The 17,917-nt window shown below is 38.4% G+C and overlaps 1 protein-coding gene across 1 annotated transcript in view; it reads left to right on the plus strand.

Moving 5' to 3' along the window:
- Positions 1-17,917, plus strand: part of LOC102039986 (carboxypeptidase Q-like) — a gene marked incomplete at its 5' end in the record, with an annotated part of 93,678 nt that overhangs the window by 29,897 nt on the left and 45,864 nt on the right. Inside the window, one exon of the mRNA XM_005423486.2 lies at positions 10,085-10,196. Coding sequence (XP_005423543.2) covers positions 10,085-10,196 — 112 coding nt within the window. The remainder of the gene's footprint in view (positions 1-10,084; positions 10,197-17,917) is intronic.

The following is a 17,917-nucleotide window of genomic DNA, read 5'->3' on the forward strand; positions in this document are numbered from 1 at the left end:
TTTCACTGAACAACCTGGGCATGTGTGGATGAAATTATTTCTGTTGCACATCCTGGTAAGAACAACATCCTGGCCAGAATACACTAATGCCTGAATTCTCTAACACTGAAAAGATGTTGTTGGAGAGTTTTTGGTTTTTGTGCAGTTTTGGTGACACCTCCATCATGTCTCTGGTCCAATGTAGACATGTCTTTCTTGTTCTGGGGAGCTCCAAGTTGGACACAGCACACAGATGTGTCTCAAAAATGTGTAAGATGTGTCTCTCCAGTGCTGAGTGGTGGGGAAGGATCACCCTCCTTAGTCCACAAGCAGCACTCTGCCTGGTGCAGCTTGGGTGCCGTTGGCCTTGTTTATGGCACAGGCACACTGCTGGCTCCTGGTCAATTAGCTGTCCACCAGGACCCTGAGCTCCTTTCTCTGCCAAGCTGCTTTCCAGCTGGTCCCCAGCATGATCCTTGAAACACAGCCAGCTCTCCTGGACTCTTTTTTCTCTCCAGCTCTGTCTCCCATTGGATTCTTACAAACAGGTCATTGAACAGGCTAAACACTACTTTCCACTAGACCAGAGCTCACATCCTGCCATTTGCCTTACTCCTTCTTCTCAGGATCCTGAGCCCCACCATCTTATGTTTACTGCAGACCTTCACTGCATTTCCAATCAGTTCTTCCTTGTTTGTAATTACCAGGTCTAACACAGCATCTCCCTCATGTATTTATTCCATGGTGGGTTTTTGCAGTTCTGGGAATGCCTGAAGTTAGTGCTGCATTGAGACATTTATTGTACATTTTAGAAGCGACATGTATGGGAAAGAGAAAATGTTACATGCAGATTAAAAAAATCAGTAGTGAATAATGAAAATCTTAGAAAAAACCCTGTAACTAATAAGAGGATAATCTCAGCAAAATTCTGAGAAAACTTGTGCGGGTGCCAGGAACGTAGGATAAGCCATAAAAATAAAAAAGGGTTATAGTAATCAAATAAAAGACTAATTGAGTGTTTTAGCATACTAGACAATGAAATCCTTTGGACATGGAGGACATGGCAGGAGCCTAACCTATGCCAGGATTTGTGGGGTAAGAGGGAAAGATCAGAAAAGCCTGTCACAGGCTGGGAACACAGGCCTGTGAACTGTGAGAGAAAGAAGTCTTAGCTACCACAGCAGAAAGGTCTGGAGGCACTATCCACTATAAAGAAACAAGGACAAGTGGCATTGCTAGTTCTGATAGGTCATTGTGAAGGTAGAAGTGGGACACTTCTGGGAGAATGGATTACATTATCAGAACTCCTTTTAGTATGTGTAATGGTGAGGGACCAGGGGGTAGTAAGATGCAAAAACTTCCTTGTGTTCAGTTGGTAGTGGTGAATAATAAAAGCATCTGGAGGTGTGGCTCACAAGGCAGGCTTGTCAGCTGACAGCATTCAAAATCCAGTTTGACTTTTGAATGCTGCAGTGACAGCCCAGCAGGGCACATTTTTAAAAAAGGTTTGTGTTATAATGGGTATTAGAAAAAATATTTTCCTAAGGGTAAACACTGAAACAGTTTTTCCAGAGAAGTTATAGTATTTTTAATGTGAAACATTTCAGAACTTGACTGGACAAAACTCTAACTGATCAGATACAAGGTGATCCTGCTGCAAGCAGGATATGGAAATCAATGCACAGTCAGAAGTCCTTTCCAACCTCAAGTTTTCTCCAATGCCTGCTGTCTGCACAGGGACATAAGTGTTAGTTTTTAAGCCTCCTCTCTTACAGCGCTCTGCTGTTCCTAGTAATGCCTGGTATCACTGGGTACAAGTAGGCTTTGTAAATGCTTCAGCAAAAGAAGTAGTATTGGATATTAGTGTTTATTTTCACTGAGATTAGTTTTGATATCTGAAAAAGAGGAATTTCAGAGATAGAACATTTGGGGACATTGCTAGATCTGTAATAATGTGGAATCCTTTATATCCCTGAAGTGAAAAATATATAAATATATACTCTAGATTATACAAATTATCTACTATATATGTATGGGAAGTCTTCCTTTGGTAAGTGTAGAAAAAAGAGAGCTTCTCTCTTCACATCAACTCAGATGCCATTTTAGCTTTCCTACCGGGGTATTGCAGAGATTCTTTGCTGATCTTTGAACTATCAAAAAGCAGATACAACATCTTCTTTATGCAAGGGTAAATGATATTTCAGTGATACCTGATTTTGTTTAGAAGTAGTTACTGTTACAATTTTTCCTCTTAAAACCTATAGAAGTGGGTCGAAATATGTAATTTTATATCCTTATTTTCAAAATAGAGTATTATGAAGAGTGGTATTATTTCTGAAATGTCACAGCTCAGGAATAGGAAATAAAAGCTGCTGGAGGACTTAAATATGGAAATTCTAAGTCTTAAAATCCAACATTTAATCTGAAAATGGTTGTCATTTCAATACTTGGTTATCTTTTGAATGCTCATATAGTTTCTATGTCTTGTTACCTTTACTACAATTCCCTTATCAGCAATAATTTCTTTTCAGACTAATTTTCTCCTTCACTGTCATACATGCTATAAATGATACCAGCTCATTTACTACTAGTAGTTATTAACTACTCAGTGGTTTTGAGATTCACTTTAAACAGGGAGGTTTGATTGCAGTACTTTCCAAGAACACTTTAGTTTCAATCACTTCTACAAAGTAGCGATTCAGCTTTATAGAGTTTATTGTATGTTGTGACACAGGGGCTCTTTGAAGGTTAATCAGATTTTTAGCAATAATAGGGTTGGATTCTTGTGTGACTGAGTCACTTCTGTTTCATGTGCAGATCTGTCATTTAATCAGAAGCCTGGAAGTTAAGACTTAATACACTGCATATTAAGTAGAAAAGACAGTTGTTTTAATAATTTTTTTTCCTTCTGAACTATCTTTAGGACTGTAAATTAGTTGAGACAGCTAGACTGATTATTTAAAAACCATTCCTAATGTGTGTAAAATCTAATAAAAGGAGTTGTTCAGTGAAGTCATATTATTTGGACACCAAAGCTAAAACTAATTTGAAGAAATATCCTTATATATACAAAATAAAATCAACTAAATGTGATGATGTTCCTGATTTACGTGTAGGGCATGATTTAATCTAATTGCAGTTTAACTGGGGGCAGTTAATGTTTTCTTAAAGGCAAGTACAAACACACACAAATCTTTGTAGCCCAAAACAAATATTTGGAGAATGGCCAGAGTAGACTGTCATAAAGAGTATCAAGTAATCAAGTAATCAAGTAAGTTTTTTTACAACTGAATATCTCTGACACACCTCCATGCTTGAATTTAGCTGTTGAAGTTGATAAAATTACACATAGTAGAGTAGGCTTGTGTTTAAGCATTACTGGACAAAGTATTTTTCTTCTGGTAGCAATGCCCCACACAACTTAAAATACAGGAGAGTTTATATTAAAATATATGCATTATGTGTATATCTTACCTTGCACGTTAGTTTAGCTCCAATCCCATGCCATGTGTACTATGTTACAGTACTCAGTACTCTGCGTTGCTGATGGGCACTCAGCTTTGTCATCTTGTCTTCCTCAAATGTTGAAATGCTGAGCTTGAATAATGATAGTGTATACAAAACACAGTGTCCCAGCAAAAACTGTTTAAATGGTTATCTTTATAATGCAGTGCTTGAGAAGTTTTGGTCAAGTATTTATCCTGCTCTTGGAAGAGCTGGGTTGGATTCCAGAATGGAAGATGATGTGTGATGTGTTTGCTGCAGTCAGTGTGGTGCTACAGCACACAGGATTACAAATTCAGATTGTTTAGGTTTCGGAAGGCCTTTGGTGGAAAAGCCAAGGGACTGATTTACAGAATCTTGCTGCATGACACAAATTAAATAACTATTATAAATATTTTAAAACTTGAGGAATGTTGGTTTGCATACAGGAATGAAGCTCTGCCTGGACGCAAAATATCAAGTAGGAAGAGTTGCATTTGTTTTGCTGTGTGACTTGAACAGAGAAAGGTTTGAGGTGGAGTAGGAAGAGAATGAGTCAGGGCAAAAAAAGCCCCCATAAGAAGGGGGAAAGGAAATATAGTCTACAGATTAAGAAGTGCTTTAAGGAAGGATGCTGTGAATACTGGTGCCAGCTTTGCTATGTGGATAAGGAGCAGAAATGCTATTGCTTGGTTGCCATTTTCCCAAATATATTTGGAAGCTACTACTGTGGATGATACTAATACATCCTAAAATTGCCATGCCATATTTACTACTTTATATTTGTAAATCTATGTATATGAAGACTTTATTTAGTCATAGTTTTGAAAGCAAGTTAAGCATGATGGGCTTAAATTTAGTCCTGCCAGCTGTTTTATATGCCTACTACTTAGGTACATGATATGCTGCCTTTCTTTTTTCCTTTATTCTCATGCTGTTAACACAGTCCTTATAAACTGAAGCCATCTGGCTGTTCATAGCTGTAATGCTATCCAAATGTGTAAATTACTAAAAATGTATTCCCTTATGCTTAGGAGCACAGACCTGAATTTGGTGCTGGGTTCTTCTATCTAGAGAAGCTGAGATTAAGAGTTTTTTAGTCATGGTTTACTTAGTGCCATTAATTTTATTTGGACTAGACAGAATAGGAAATTGTGAAGTGAGAGAATGTTTGTGAGAATAAAAATGAGTAATGAGTATGTGGGGAAAGAGAGAAATTATAGGCAATTTTTAAATTGGATTAAATTTGGGGTGCTAATTCATATCTGACTTCTGTTTTCTTCTGATTTTGGTCCAAACACAAATCAACTTCATATGCTGCTTATATGTTTAAGGTAAGTATTGCAGAAATACCCCTGCACTGGCAGAGGGTTCATGCAAGGAAAATATCTAGTTAAATAACGTAAAATCTTGTTTTGGTACTTAGAATTTCAGATGGACTTACTTGGAAGCAAACTGGAGAAAACGAACCACAAAAATTTGAATAGAAATGTTTTTAATGGGTTTCCAGGTAATTGTGAACTGGATGGGAGCACTGTAAACCTTTGTTGCCTGAGGAAACAACTAACTTCTAGCATTATTTGGCTAAAAATGTACATGAAGAGTTGAAAAGAACCTGAGTTACAGTCTGGAGGATTTCCCTGTTTAAGCTTGGTGTTTTGGCATACAGATGCATGGGGTTTGGATGTGTCGTGACTAAAGCTGCTTGATCTGGTTCTAATATCCTGTTTAGCTCTTGGTCATACCCCATGCAGCACTACTGGCTGGGGATGGAGTGCCTGGACAGGGGCCAGGCAGGAAGGGACCTGGGGGTGCTGATTGACAACAGCTGAACATGAGCCAGTGTGTGCCCAGGTGGCCAAGGCAGCCAAGGGCATCCTGGCCTGTGTCAGGAATAGTGTGGCCAGCAGGACCAGGGAAGTCGTTCTTCCCCTTTACTGGGCACTCACTGGTCAGGCCCCACCTTGAGTGCTGTGTCCAGTTCTGGGCCCCTCAATTTAGGAAGGATGTTGAGGTGCTGGAGCATGTCCAGAGAAGAGCAACAAGGCTGGTGAAGGGGCTAGAGCACAAGTCCCATGACAAGTGGCTGAGCGACCTGGGGTTTAGCCTGAAGAAAGAGAGGCTCAAGGGAGACCTTATTCTCTGCAACTGCCTAAAAGGAAGGTGTAGGCAGATAGGTTTTGTCTCTTCTTCCAGGCAACCAGCAAGAACAAGATAGCACAGTCTTAAGGTGCACAGGGGAATATTTAAGTTGGATGTTAGGAGGAATTTCTTCACAGAAGGGGTGATTGGAATGGGCTTCTCCAGGGAGGTGGTGGAGTCACTGTCCCTGGAGGTGCCTAAGAAAAGACTGGAGGTGGCATTTAGTGCCATAGTATAGTTGACATGGTGGAATTTGGTCATAAGTTGGACTTGATGATCTCAAAGGTCTTTTCCAAACTTACTGGTTCTGTGATTCCGTGATTCTGTGGTTATGTGATTCTTTGTGTATGTGATACTTGTTTAAGTTTGCTGTCCTCTTGCAAGTTAAGGTGCTCTTTTATCTTTCACTGTCTGCTGAAGGAAGATGTAAAGAAAAGTACTTTTCAGTGTTTTGAATATTGAAAGTTATTGCTATGCTTTTCTAAGAGAAATGTTTTGATGGGCAGATTCATTCAATAAAGATCCTATTCTGTGAACCCAAACCTCCACCCATGAAGTCTTCTTCATCCATGAAAGGCAAAGATGAAGAATCATTGCTCTTCCATTACTCTTGCATTACCTGATACACATCTCTCTCAGGGACATGAAATACCTCTGCATGGTGTTTTTCAAAACTTAATACAAATGTTATTCTAGATTAAATGAAGTGATTGAAAATGTTGCCTGTAGTTCTTTCCTAATGTTTCATATTTATGATCTCTAAGGTTGCATAGAAAGAAGCCTTTGCTTTAACTAAAACTGGGATAGACATTTCTTAAAATTCTTTTTAATCAAGCAGAAGGTGGTTCACCTGCATTTTATGAAGTTGTTGCATGACAAATGCAATTGGCCTATGTGACTACATATGGGATGGGAGATTATTTTTTAGTGGCATAAACCATCCTGCTTAGAAAAGGATGACATATGCACATATATGTGAATGTGTGGTTCCTCATCCTAATTTTCTTGTGTTTAGAATATTAATTTTTTTCAAAATATTTCAATATGCTTGATTGAAATGCTGCACATGACCTAAAGGCAGCCTCTAGAAATCATCATGCTAATGCAGAAGGAAATAGACTAAGAAAGATTAATCTTAAATTGTCATGTTGCATGCAAGCTGTCTTACTCCGAATTTATTTTTAATCAATTTGGCAAATATGTATTGCTGTATTTGTACTGTCCTGTATAGTTGCTTGTGGTTTCTCTGCATATTTAAAACAAATACTTATACTTACAGATACTTACAAGCATTGCTTTGCCATGCTTGTGTTCTTCTGGCATTTCTATAGGGTTGTTTTATATAAATTATTAGTGTCTGTGTAGATTTGGAGCTGAGAATCACATAACAGCTTTGAAAGCAACATGGAAAATGCAATAATCATATGTCCTTGATAGATTTAACTGCCTTTGTTATTAGCTCACCTATACAGAGTATTATAATGCTATTATTTTATAATATTACTTTAAACAATATAGTGGTTTAGACTGAATTTCAGAAATATTTCCATTGATTGCTGAGACACATTCCATCTACTTAAAGACCAAGATAAACAAAGTGGGTTTTGTTATTTTATAACTGTGTCTTATTTTAAGAATGTCTATGGCTATCAGCATGATCAGTGAAACTTTCATTTCAGCAGCTGCTACAAAAACATCATAGTTTGAAAAAAACAACTGTTTTGAAGAAACTTTCACATAGAGGTACAATGTTTGTATTTATGTAATTGCTCTTGGCAACAGCTTCAGTAAATTTAAGTTGAAGTTCATCCATAAAATTAACCGACTTTCTCAATCCACTTGAACTTTGATCTGTTTTGGTGTAATGTTCTGGAGTTGGTGAAGAAGCTTTACAATTGGAGTCTGTAATCCCAAATGAGATTACACCACCTTCTTCTGATTCAGAATTTCCTGCTGTTGCAATATGTGTTGTTCCACAGAAATGAGGAGTAATTCCCTCTCAGACACTGTTGAGATTGCTCCCGGGGAACAGCGTTAGTGATGTATTCTTTCACTGTTAAAGAAAAGGCATCCTATTGTAAACTTAGTTGTTTCTCAATGACTTTACAAACTTGTTCTAAAAAATTCACTTAATCTTGAAGCTCTGTTTCCCAGGAGACAAAATAGTTATTTTCTTAAAACCAATTTTTGCTTTAAGAACAAAGAAACCACATGGTAGTTTTGAAGCTTTGGAATAGACGTCCTTTATACCACAGAAAATTGTGTTTTCACTCAGAGCCTTTTCTGTTCTTTTAAAAAAAATATTATTTGTGGATTCCTTATTGAGTGGACTGTATTGAATCTGCATCAGTCGGCTGCAAAGTGTGGTGGTGTTTGAGCTCTCCCCTGCATAGGCAGGCTGCAGTGAGGCTGCACGTTCAGGAATGAACAGAACACAGAGCAGAATTCATTCATGCATTGCCCTCACTACCAGCAAGTGTGAACATGTGCACAGTCCTCCCTTAGAAGAAAGCAAAAAGAACAGTCACAGTGAGCATTTCTCTTCTCTCATTTCAGGAACATTGCCTCCAAAGCTGGTATTGCTTTTCTCAGATGATCTGGTTTCAAGCTATGTTGCTATTAAGTACTTCTACTGCAGGGCAGTGTCCCTGGAAAATGTGCTGCTTGCAATCTTTTGTGTTGGCCCTTTGAAGGTCATGACGTTAAATCACAAAATCACAGGAATACCCCTGAGAAATTCTGAGACTTTTACAGAGGGGCCATCCATCCAAATTTAAGCACTTTTGAAGGAGGGGACTTTTGGAATAAATATTGCAGCATGTCTATTTTCTACCAAGAAAATGAGTCTGTGCTGGAAAGCAAACACATGTTAAGGCTGGATGACCAGAAAAGGGAGTTGACACATGAGAAGGAAAGAGTAAGCTGTTCTTCAGATTTTGATCAAAAGCTTTTTCTGCTTCTAAGGCATGACTGTTCTGTTTCTTGTAACACACACATTTATAAAGATCTCACACTCTTTTTTCTAAATTTAAAGGGGTTTGGTGCATTCTGGTTGGACCCATGGCAGTTCAGTTGGTATGATTATTACCTTTTCATGACTTTTGTTTAATACTATGGGTATTTCAGTTATGTTACCTGAGTTTGTGCTTGGTTAGATGAAAAAACTCTGATGTATGATGAGTGATACTTTTTGTGATGATACTTTTTATCTTGCCATGATAGTTCATTAATTTTAATAACCAGTGAAAACATACTTAGATTTATCTGACATGAAGAAGAAAATAGAGATTTTCATGTTTGTGCTCCAAGTTACTTCCTTGCAATGTTTACTGCATACCTTACAGCATAGACTCTTGCCCCCCAGGAGTTACAACAGGAAAATGCATTATGTTCTCATTTACAGTGCTAGACTAGTTGTCCAGTGATGAATGGTAGATGAGATAATATGCCAGGAGATCCTCATCCCTTAGGGAGAAGAAGGTGGAAGAAAGAATTAATATTTTTTACATTTTTCTTTATCCCACAACTCTGAGACTTGCTTGACATTAGCTAACCTGAGAGTGGGAAGCATCCCTTTGTGTATGGCCAGTTCTGAGCAGAACACAGGTGGATGCTCCAAGGTCTCCTTCAGTTTTTCCTTACTGCTGAGTTGAACACACCCTGCTCTTGGTTTTGTGCTGTTGTACCATTTTACCACACTGCCTGCTTGGCTCAGTTTTTGTCCCTCCTTGACCTTTCCATTGTAATCATACATCCATCAGCCCTTCATCTCAAGGCCCAGCTGGGGAACTGTCACACTTGTGGTATTTGTCTGATGCTACTTGTCAACATTTGAAGGGTTCAGATCTGCAAGTAGATGTTTCTGGAGATGCCCATACTACCATTCTGTACTGTAGTCACAAAACCTTCTTTGCAGAAAACCCATCTGGGACTTGCTACCATGTTTTAAAATATCCTCATGACTAATAAACTGTAAAATATCTTGTCATTGTTGTAGCACATAGGGGATCCGGTAATAAATGAGAGGTCCTCTGTGACAAGCACCATAGATATATAATAAAACAAAAACCTCTGGGAATGCTTCAGTCTAAGTTCATATTTTTTCCTTATGCACCCAAAAATAGGATTAATCAAATTTCATGCCTAAGGGCTTAAACAGATGGAATAGGAAAGAAAATTTCACCAGTCAGCAGTGTAGTAGTCCTGCATCAGTGGAAAGTATGCACTTCCGTAATGTACGAGATAAAACCTTTCATTTAAACATTTCTCACAGCTTATCTAGTTTCCCTGGTTTAAAGTAGTAGAATCCCAGATTAATATTCAGCAACTAGAGAACAATGTTTAATTTTATTTGAAATATTTCTTTCCTCCTGTTCTGAATGAAAATGCCAACTTTGTGACAAGATCATTAAAATGCTTAAATGCTAAACAGAATTTTCTGATTCAGTGTTTTCATGTCTTCTCATAACAATTTTTCCAGGTTGTGTTGGTCAGTGGACATCTGGACAGCTGGGACGTTGGGCAGGGAGCTATGGATGATGGTGGTGGAGTATTTATATCATGGGAAGCATTATCACTCATTAAGGATCTGGGTAAATCTTTAATTTTAAAATATTTTTAATGCATTACATTTCCAGGACATTTTGTATGATGCCTAACTGGATTTTCTATTTTTTCTATGTCTCTGAGCACAAATATTAATATTGTCACTATACTAAAACTAGTATAAAAAAACTAGTTCAAAACAGACTTTTTAGATTGTTGAGTTAATATCCAAGGACGCTTTTCCTCCTACATCACATGGAATCTATTTTTCCTCCTTATTCCCTTTTTCCACAACTGTAACTCATGGTCAAGAGGAATGCCCAACGTATTAATTAGAAACTAAAATCCACTGCTGCTCCTGCCCTGGCAGCTTTTAAACAAAAAACTACCTTTCCCTGCTTCCCAGTGGAAGGAGTTAATGCACTTCAACAGTCTCAGTCTTTCTTGAAGAGCTCTTTGTAGACAAGCTCTGTCATGTGAATAGCTGCTTGCATACTGCAGTCATGAACATCAGACATCCCTGTGAGTTCCTGTTCCTTTATTTTGTATTGTTTGAACCTCTAATCTCTCAATTTCCCAGCTTTGGAATGATTGGATTATCAATCTGTAACCAAAACAAAGTGTGCCTGTTTAAATTTTTTGGTCTTTTAAAAGCAAACTAAATAGGATTCTTCTACAAGGAATCCAAGTGTACTCCTTCTTTCAGTGTTTTTTAATTTATTTTTTTATGATGCTCGGAAAAATTGGCTGTGTTCTTTCCACCTTCAAGGACAAGAAAGTTATTCTGCTGTGTTGGGTACTCTATTCCATTCAAAATAAACTGTTGTGGGTTTCTTAAGGGCAAGTTTGTGGTGGCATTGTATAATTTTTATTCACTGGGTTTCCCTTCACACATGACTTAAATGCATCACTTTCTTCTGTTTAAATATTTGATTTCCTCTGGTAGCAGCCTGTATGTTTGCTGTGCAACCTGTGGTGAAATGCTGTTCTCTCAGCTGGGAAATGCTGGAGCCTTTGCTGATGTCCTCTGCTCTGGACAGCTGTTGTGTTCTGCCCTTCTCTTTGTACCAGTGTTCTGCAGGAACACAAGGCTGGGAGAGGACTTCTGGGTCTTCATAGCTGTAGGTAAACAAGGGGCCTTTCACAAACTGACCTCCATAGTAGATTGGTTAATGCAGATTTAATATCTTTTGTATTTAAAATCTGACCAAAAAAAGAAGAAAAAAAAAGAGGACAGCAAAATAAAAAAAAATGTGAAGATTGTGTGAGAAACAAATTAATGACTTTTATTTAAAATAAATTCCATAGATTGTGTTTTGAATGAGCATTGTGTTTTGCACTGTGGAGACTTTGTTTGATATTCCTTTGCACGCTGATAAATTAAGTCTCACACTAGTTCACCAAATACATTTGAAATGAAGATAAGACAGCTCAGTTGACTCTATGCACGTGTAGAAATTTTTTACTGCGTCCAGGGAGTCTTGAAGCTATGGTGCATTGTGTAGCCATTAAACTGTGTCAGCATTTACCAGAGTATAACTGATCTTACAGCTGTGGTGATATGATCCTCAAGCTGAAATGAACATTCTGAAATATGATTTCTAGAATATTTATTTATATTGTGCAGTATATTAATTTATATTGTGCAGTAAGAAATAACACCAGTACTTCTGCCATGGTCCTTTGGGTTAATGAAAGCAAAATACTATTGCACTATTAAAGCAGGGTTTTCAGTGATGGTCTAATAACATTTCATCATGATATCACTGTGACCCTTGGACATGACTTATGGACAAGACACAAATTATGCCTGTTAATTTGGATTCTGAAAATTTCATGTAACACTTGAAGAATATTATAGTTTAAATGCACTTCCATACTTTCAACATAGCCTCCTCCCAAAACCATTTAATAGCTATTGGCTTAAGACCAAATACATGAAATTAATACTTGAAAAATCATTAAAATTATGGTATAAGATGGTAAGATTTTATTTTAAGCAATACAGTTTCTTTTCTTGCCTCAAGTAAATTTTTTAAGAGTTCTTGCTTTTATTTTTAAGTAAATCAGTTACTTAATGTATTGACCTTTATACTTCCTCATATTTCCTGAATCTTCTGTGTTAGCTTTATTTTTAATTGAGGTGGCAATTTTTGTGCTATATTGGTATATTTTTTTCTTTTAGTTTTGTTTTACTTTTGGGTTTTCTAGCTTTTCAGACACCATAATAGTTACACACTCCCTACAAGGACAAGTACCAGACCAGCACAATCTGAAGTAGTTTTACATAGTCTTCAAATATTTGGTAGCATTTTTTTTTCCATTTCCATTTTGGCTTCACATGAATGTTGTTTCTTTTGGTGGAAAAGGCAACTACATGAAAGTCAGACTGAACTGAAACTGTTCCTCATTATATTAGCAGAGAATGGAATGAAAATATTTTATTGATATAAAATTCCATGTATGTATTTCAGAAGAGTAGTACCTTAAAAGCATAGGGCCAGTTGTGATCTGCTGTAGTTTTTGAACACTGTTTAAAGTTATAACCATTCAGTTATCTCTGGAAAGTAGAAGAGCTAACAAGTGCGAAGTTTCAGTCTGTCTGAATACTTTGCTTCTAATAGCTGTAATATCTCTCTGCTCATCTTCCTACAGTGGGATGATGGGAAGGGGGTACCTGCTGGTGGTGCCGTTCCCTCTCATCCGTCTTCAGGGAGGAAGCACAGGCAGCAAATTCAGAGCAAATTTCAACTTCTAGATGGCTACATTTCAACAAGGTGAATCTTTCTATGTTTTCTGTGCAGCTGCAATTTCACTCTCAAAACATCCCCTTCAGCAGTGTATAGTAAACTTCAGTACCAGCCTGTGCACCTGTTGGTGCCATGCTGGCTGTAGACATCTCCTGACCAGAGTAAAAAGAAGCATTTTCCCTAGTGCATCCATATCAGGTTCTTTGGATGAACTAAACTCTCACGGCTGCTTGCTTTGCTGGTAGCTAATCTCAGAAAAATTCACTAAGTAATGGTCATACTGACTATTGGTGTTCAAAGGGGTCTTTTCTCACCATTAATAATGAAGTGCAATGAAGCAAAAAGGAAAGAAAAGCATGAGTTAAATTCTTGAAGCTTACATATGCCACTGATAGGCAAGATCTGTGACAAGCTGCTTCATGGCTGATGTGCTTAAAAAAGGAAGAACTGGAAATGTTTCCACAGAAGTTGTTTATGTGAAGAAACATGAACATTTCCGCTGGTTATTACTCCTTATTCCCTTTACTGGGAATAAAGATGTTTTTAGAGTCACTGAGGCAGTTTGTGAACTGGTCTGAACTGGTAAACCCTATCCTTCAGGGAAGCCACGGCTGTTGTGATTAGCTGAGGATTTCTGATGCTTAAGAAATTACTCTTCTCCACTTGCAGGCAAAGTGTCCATGGCAGTGAACTTGTGCAACGTGCAGTTTGTCTTCTGCAATGTCTGGCAGCAGCTGCCCTGCCCAGCCCTCTGCAGGCTTTAATCTTTTGATCTATTTTAACTAATTTTGATGGAGACATAAAAATATTTAGAAAAGGAAGTTTTGATGTACTCTTCAAATAGGTGACTGAGGAGAGATGGGCAAGTGCATTTACGTCCCACCTAAGGAGAGGCAGGAAGAAGGCACTTTTATTCTTTTCTTAAAGATGGCAAACACCTGGTTACCAGAACACATGTAGCATTGTGGTAATCACCAGTCTATTTCCTTTTAATCTGTCTGCAAACTCTGTGTGATAGATTGCAAATATCTCCATGGCAGTATTGAGAGCGTTATTTGGGGTAATTAAGAGATGATGGGAAGACACTGGAGGTGTTTTAGAGAGGAAGGGCTAACAGGTTCCCATCATTAAGCTGAGGGAATGCATGGGGTGTTGGATGAGCTGTAATGTAGTGTGATGAGGGCTTTTGGAAGCTGTAGGAGAGACAGCACTCAAGCAAATTGCAGTTTTCTAGTTTTACAGAACAACAGCTGTGCTGCTAATTACAGCCTAGAAATCTCAAACCCAACTTGTTTTCAGGTTCCATTTATAATTCTAAACTTTTGTTAGTTTGTTAGTTTATGTGCAAGGAAGAGCATCTTTGGAGCTGGCCAATGCCATTTGCCTCATCATTTTCATGTTGGTCCAGTTAGTCCTCTGGGGTTGTTTGAAACACAGCTTCTCATGTCCCTCTCTCACACAAGGTGAGATAAAAGACTAAATAAGCAGCTACACATAGAACATCACCATAAAATCACACAAAATTTATTTTGCTGCCATATTTTGTCATTGGTTGGACAGTTTGCAGGACTTGATCCTACTTTGGATGTTGGTTGTCATTTTCTGTGGAGGAGATATTTGTCCTCCTTTCCCACCATTTCAAGCCTGCAGCTCTTCTTGCTCGGGGGTCATACTTCTGCACTTGGTATTTGAGCAAGAAGCAGCTAGTATGTGTCCAGTGGATTCAGAGCTTTAGTCAGTGCCTCCTTTTTGCTCCTAATCCAGCTGGGCTCCCACACTGCTTGGCTGGGGGGCATTTCCCAGCTGAGCCTGCAGGTGTTCTGCCCTCCTCCAGCCCTGCCAAAGCCACCTCACACTCTAGTGCTGGAAATGTGGGCTTTTCATCCCTAAAGGGAGCTTGAAGGAACTGAATAATAACAATAATAGAGAAAGATCTTCAGAATGTGCTTGTATGGCAGTGTCATATTTCCAAACACAGTATTTTAAGTCTCCGAACAGCAGTAGGGAGGCTGCTGGTGTTGGAAATCCAGTTGATTTTGGTAGATGAATTTCAGTGCTTTCATCTGAAAAACTTCAGAAACGATAATTGTTATGTCTTTTTTTATTAAAACATCTGGAATCGACTTTTTTCCTGTTGAGAGTGGAAACTGATGGGGTGTGTTACTTGACACTACAGTCTAGTTTGTATTCAGAGTCCCATCTCTGCTAGGACAGGAGGAATCAAGCAGTCAGCAGGTTCTATGTGCACATCCCAGGTTTCTTTCAGCAACATTTACCCATAAGCTCTCTTTCCTTGTTCAAGAAATGTGTTTTCTACCTTTTCCTGCCTGGGTTTGGGTCTCTCTTGCTTCATTGCTAGCCAACTCTTGGTGCCCTGCCAAGCCCAGAGGTGCATACCTGTCCATGAGCTGCTGCTCAATCTGGGGACATCTTCAGAAGTCAATGGCTGAGCTGTGAATTTGTCAAATGACAAACTTTTCCTCTTTCTCTTCAATTGCTTGAACTGCAGCCAGTGTAAGGAGTTGCCAGTGAATGCTGTCTGAACCCCTGCCTCCACTGAAGTGGTCACTGCAGACTCCAGGAAAGGCTGCACTCCAAAGACCACCACAGTGGTGGGTTGGGATGCAGAGTGAACATTTCCCTGCTCGTGCTGTTGTGTTGTACACTGAGCTCATGTTCGGTCATGTCTGCCTACTGCCTCAGACCAGGAAATCTCTGCTTGGACTGTGCCTCAAAGTGCTTCTGAGAGTCCTGTTCTTCCATGTAGGAAAACACTTGCTATGGGGAGCTGCCAGAGCCAGTGAATACCAGCACTCAAGCAGATGAACAGGGAACATTTTCCTCTTTCACAGCCAGGGTAGGATAGTGATGAAGCTAGATAGCTGCTAGAGTAGCTTGATGAAGGAAGAATGATTGTTGACAAAATCTAATCCCAGTCATCACACCTTTTACACAGCTTTCCTGCATTCCTAGACGATGATGAAATATGAAAAAGGGAGAAATGTATGGTGATAGATGATAGGAGCCATTTCTCTTCTTTGTCTATTTGCCAGAATTAAGCTAACTGGGGCTTCATAAATCAGCTTTCCTGTAGATGTAGACACGAATCTGGCACAACCAAATTACTGCTTTATAGCAAAAAGACACAGAAAACTACAGAAATGTTTTTAAAACAATGCATGTAAGAATTTTAAGGTACTAATTGAGTTATTATTACTCATAAGCAGTTGATTAGACAGTTTTTCCCCCTTAAAACTTATTTAAAATTGAAATTGTAACTCTCATTTGAATTATACCCATGACTAATGTAACTGGAAAACCATTAGACAGATTTTTGTACAGTTCACTGTAGTCTTTGTATGAGGCTACATTTCTCCAGTCCAAATTCACTGGCTAATATATGAGGACTAAAGATATGTTTTATTAAAAACATGATCACCAGAGTAATTCCTTTTCTGCTAGCTTAATTGAAGTCAAATAAATGCAATTTTAACATGCTTGCAAAATATTTTGTTAAACATTTTTCTGAATTTCTTGTAGTGGTGTCATTTGCAGTCTAGGAGATATGTTGTGAAGCATAATTAAATTACCACTTTTACAGTTTCTAAATGACTACTTTTACAGTTTCTTTTTTTCTTTAATCAAATATGCCTGATATTAACTTCTTGTTCTTACATTCTTTTCACTTTCCCAAGGCTGAGTGTTTTATTCTGACCTTCACATTTTCAATTCTGTTAAATCTTCTTGGTATGAAATATCTGCATATGCTGTTACACTACAAATACATTTATTCCTTCATTTTAACATTTGGTTGAGTGCATATTTAGCAAGTACTTAAATCTTCAATTTTCATACTGTGTTGACATAGCAGAGGGGTGACTACAAACATAAAACATTGCTAGTCTGATGGTAAATTTAGATATACAGCCCTCCATAGCAATTTTGCTCTTTGTCTTGTGGACTGCTGCTTCTCTGAAAGATTTAATTTACCCAGAAAATTAAAGAAAAAATTGTAGCTTTGATTATCTATAAAAATCTTTTAAAACTTGACAATGCTAGCTGTTGTGTGTTATTGGTTTTGTTTTTCAAGTCTCTAACGTGGTTGATGTGGTGGAGTGCCGAAATCCTTCCCAAATGAAGTAAGGGGCATCTTGTCTTTACTGTCTTTTTTTTAAGGTATAAATTTTCAGTATGGAGACAGAAGCATGCCTGTTTCATTTTCTGACTCATCAGCTCTCAGAATAGCCTAACAGATTTGTTTTCTGATCCAAAGAGCGGGACAGCAGAGGCAGAATTCAGACCCACCTCTCGTTATGATCACACCATGCCTGATATTTGTAATCCCATAGAGTGTGGGAGTGGGCCCCGCATTGCATTTTCTGCTCCACAATTTTGTGAGATCACACGTACCCTTAAGGAAGAATGTGTTCCTGAGGAGGAATAAAGTGTGTTTTAAATGTGGACAGTGTCTTATTCCTTTTGTGGGACTCGGAGAACATGTTTACAGGACCAGAGCAAGGCATGGGGTGGAGGAGTTCTCTGCTGACTCTGCACTTGGCTTTTTTACACAGGCAAGTTTGTGTTTCCTTTTCTTCTCCTTTTTTTCTTTTTCCCCTCTTTTATTTTGGTACACATGATTTGGCTTCATGACACTACACAAAACAGTTCTTAGTTTAAAACCCCATGTGCAGACAAGTACATTTGGCAGTACGTCTCATCTGAAGTGCCCCTCAGCTGTGCTGCCAGGTGGCAGGAAGGTGTCCACAGAGATACCCTCTCTCTGGCACTGTTGTTGCCTGACTTGCAGCCCATAAGCACCAGGCTCTGGGCTTGGCTTGACATTTCCTCTTGGATATTGCATTGCTTTTTAAAAATAAATCTTACCTAAAACCTCTCCCATTTCCCTTCTCCACTCTTCTGTAAATCTGCCCTTCTGTCATAAGATCATCAGCCTCCCTAAAAACAGAAAAAGAAAATTGCTTGTGTAATCTCAGTGTCTTGCTGCGCTGCTGTTAAGG

Source organism: Geospiza fortis, unplaced genomic scaffold (assembly GCF_000277835.1).
Source record: "Geospiza fortis unplaced genomic scaffold, GeoFor_1.0 scaffold200, whole genome shotgun sequence".
In the NCBI taxonomy this organism is placed as follows: Eukaryota; Metazoa; Chordata; class Aves; order Passeriformes; family Thraupidae; genus Geospiza; species Geospiza fortis.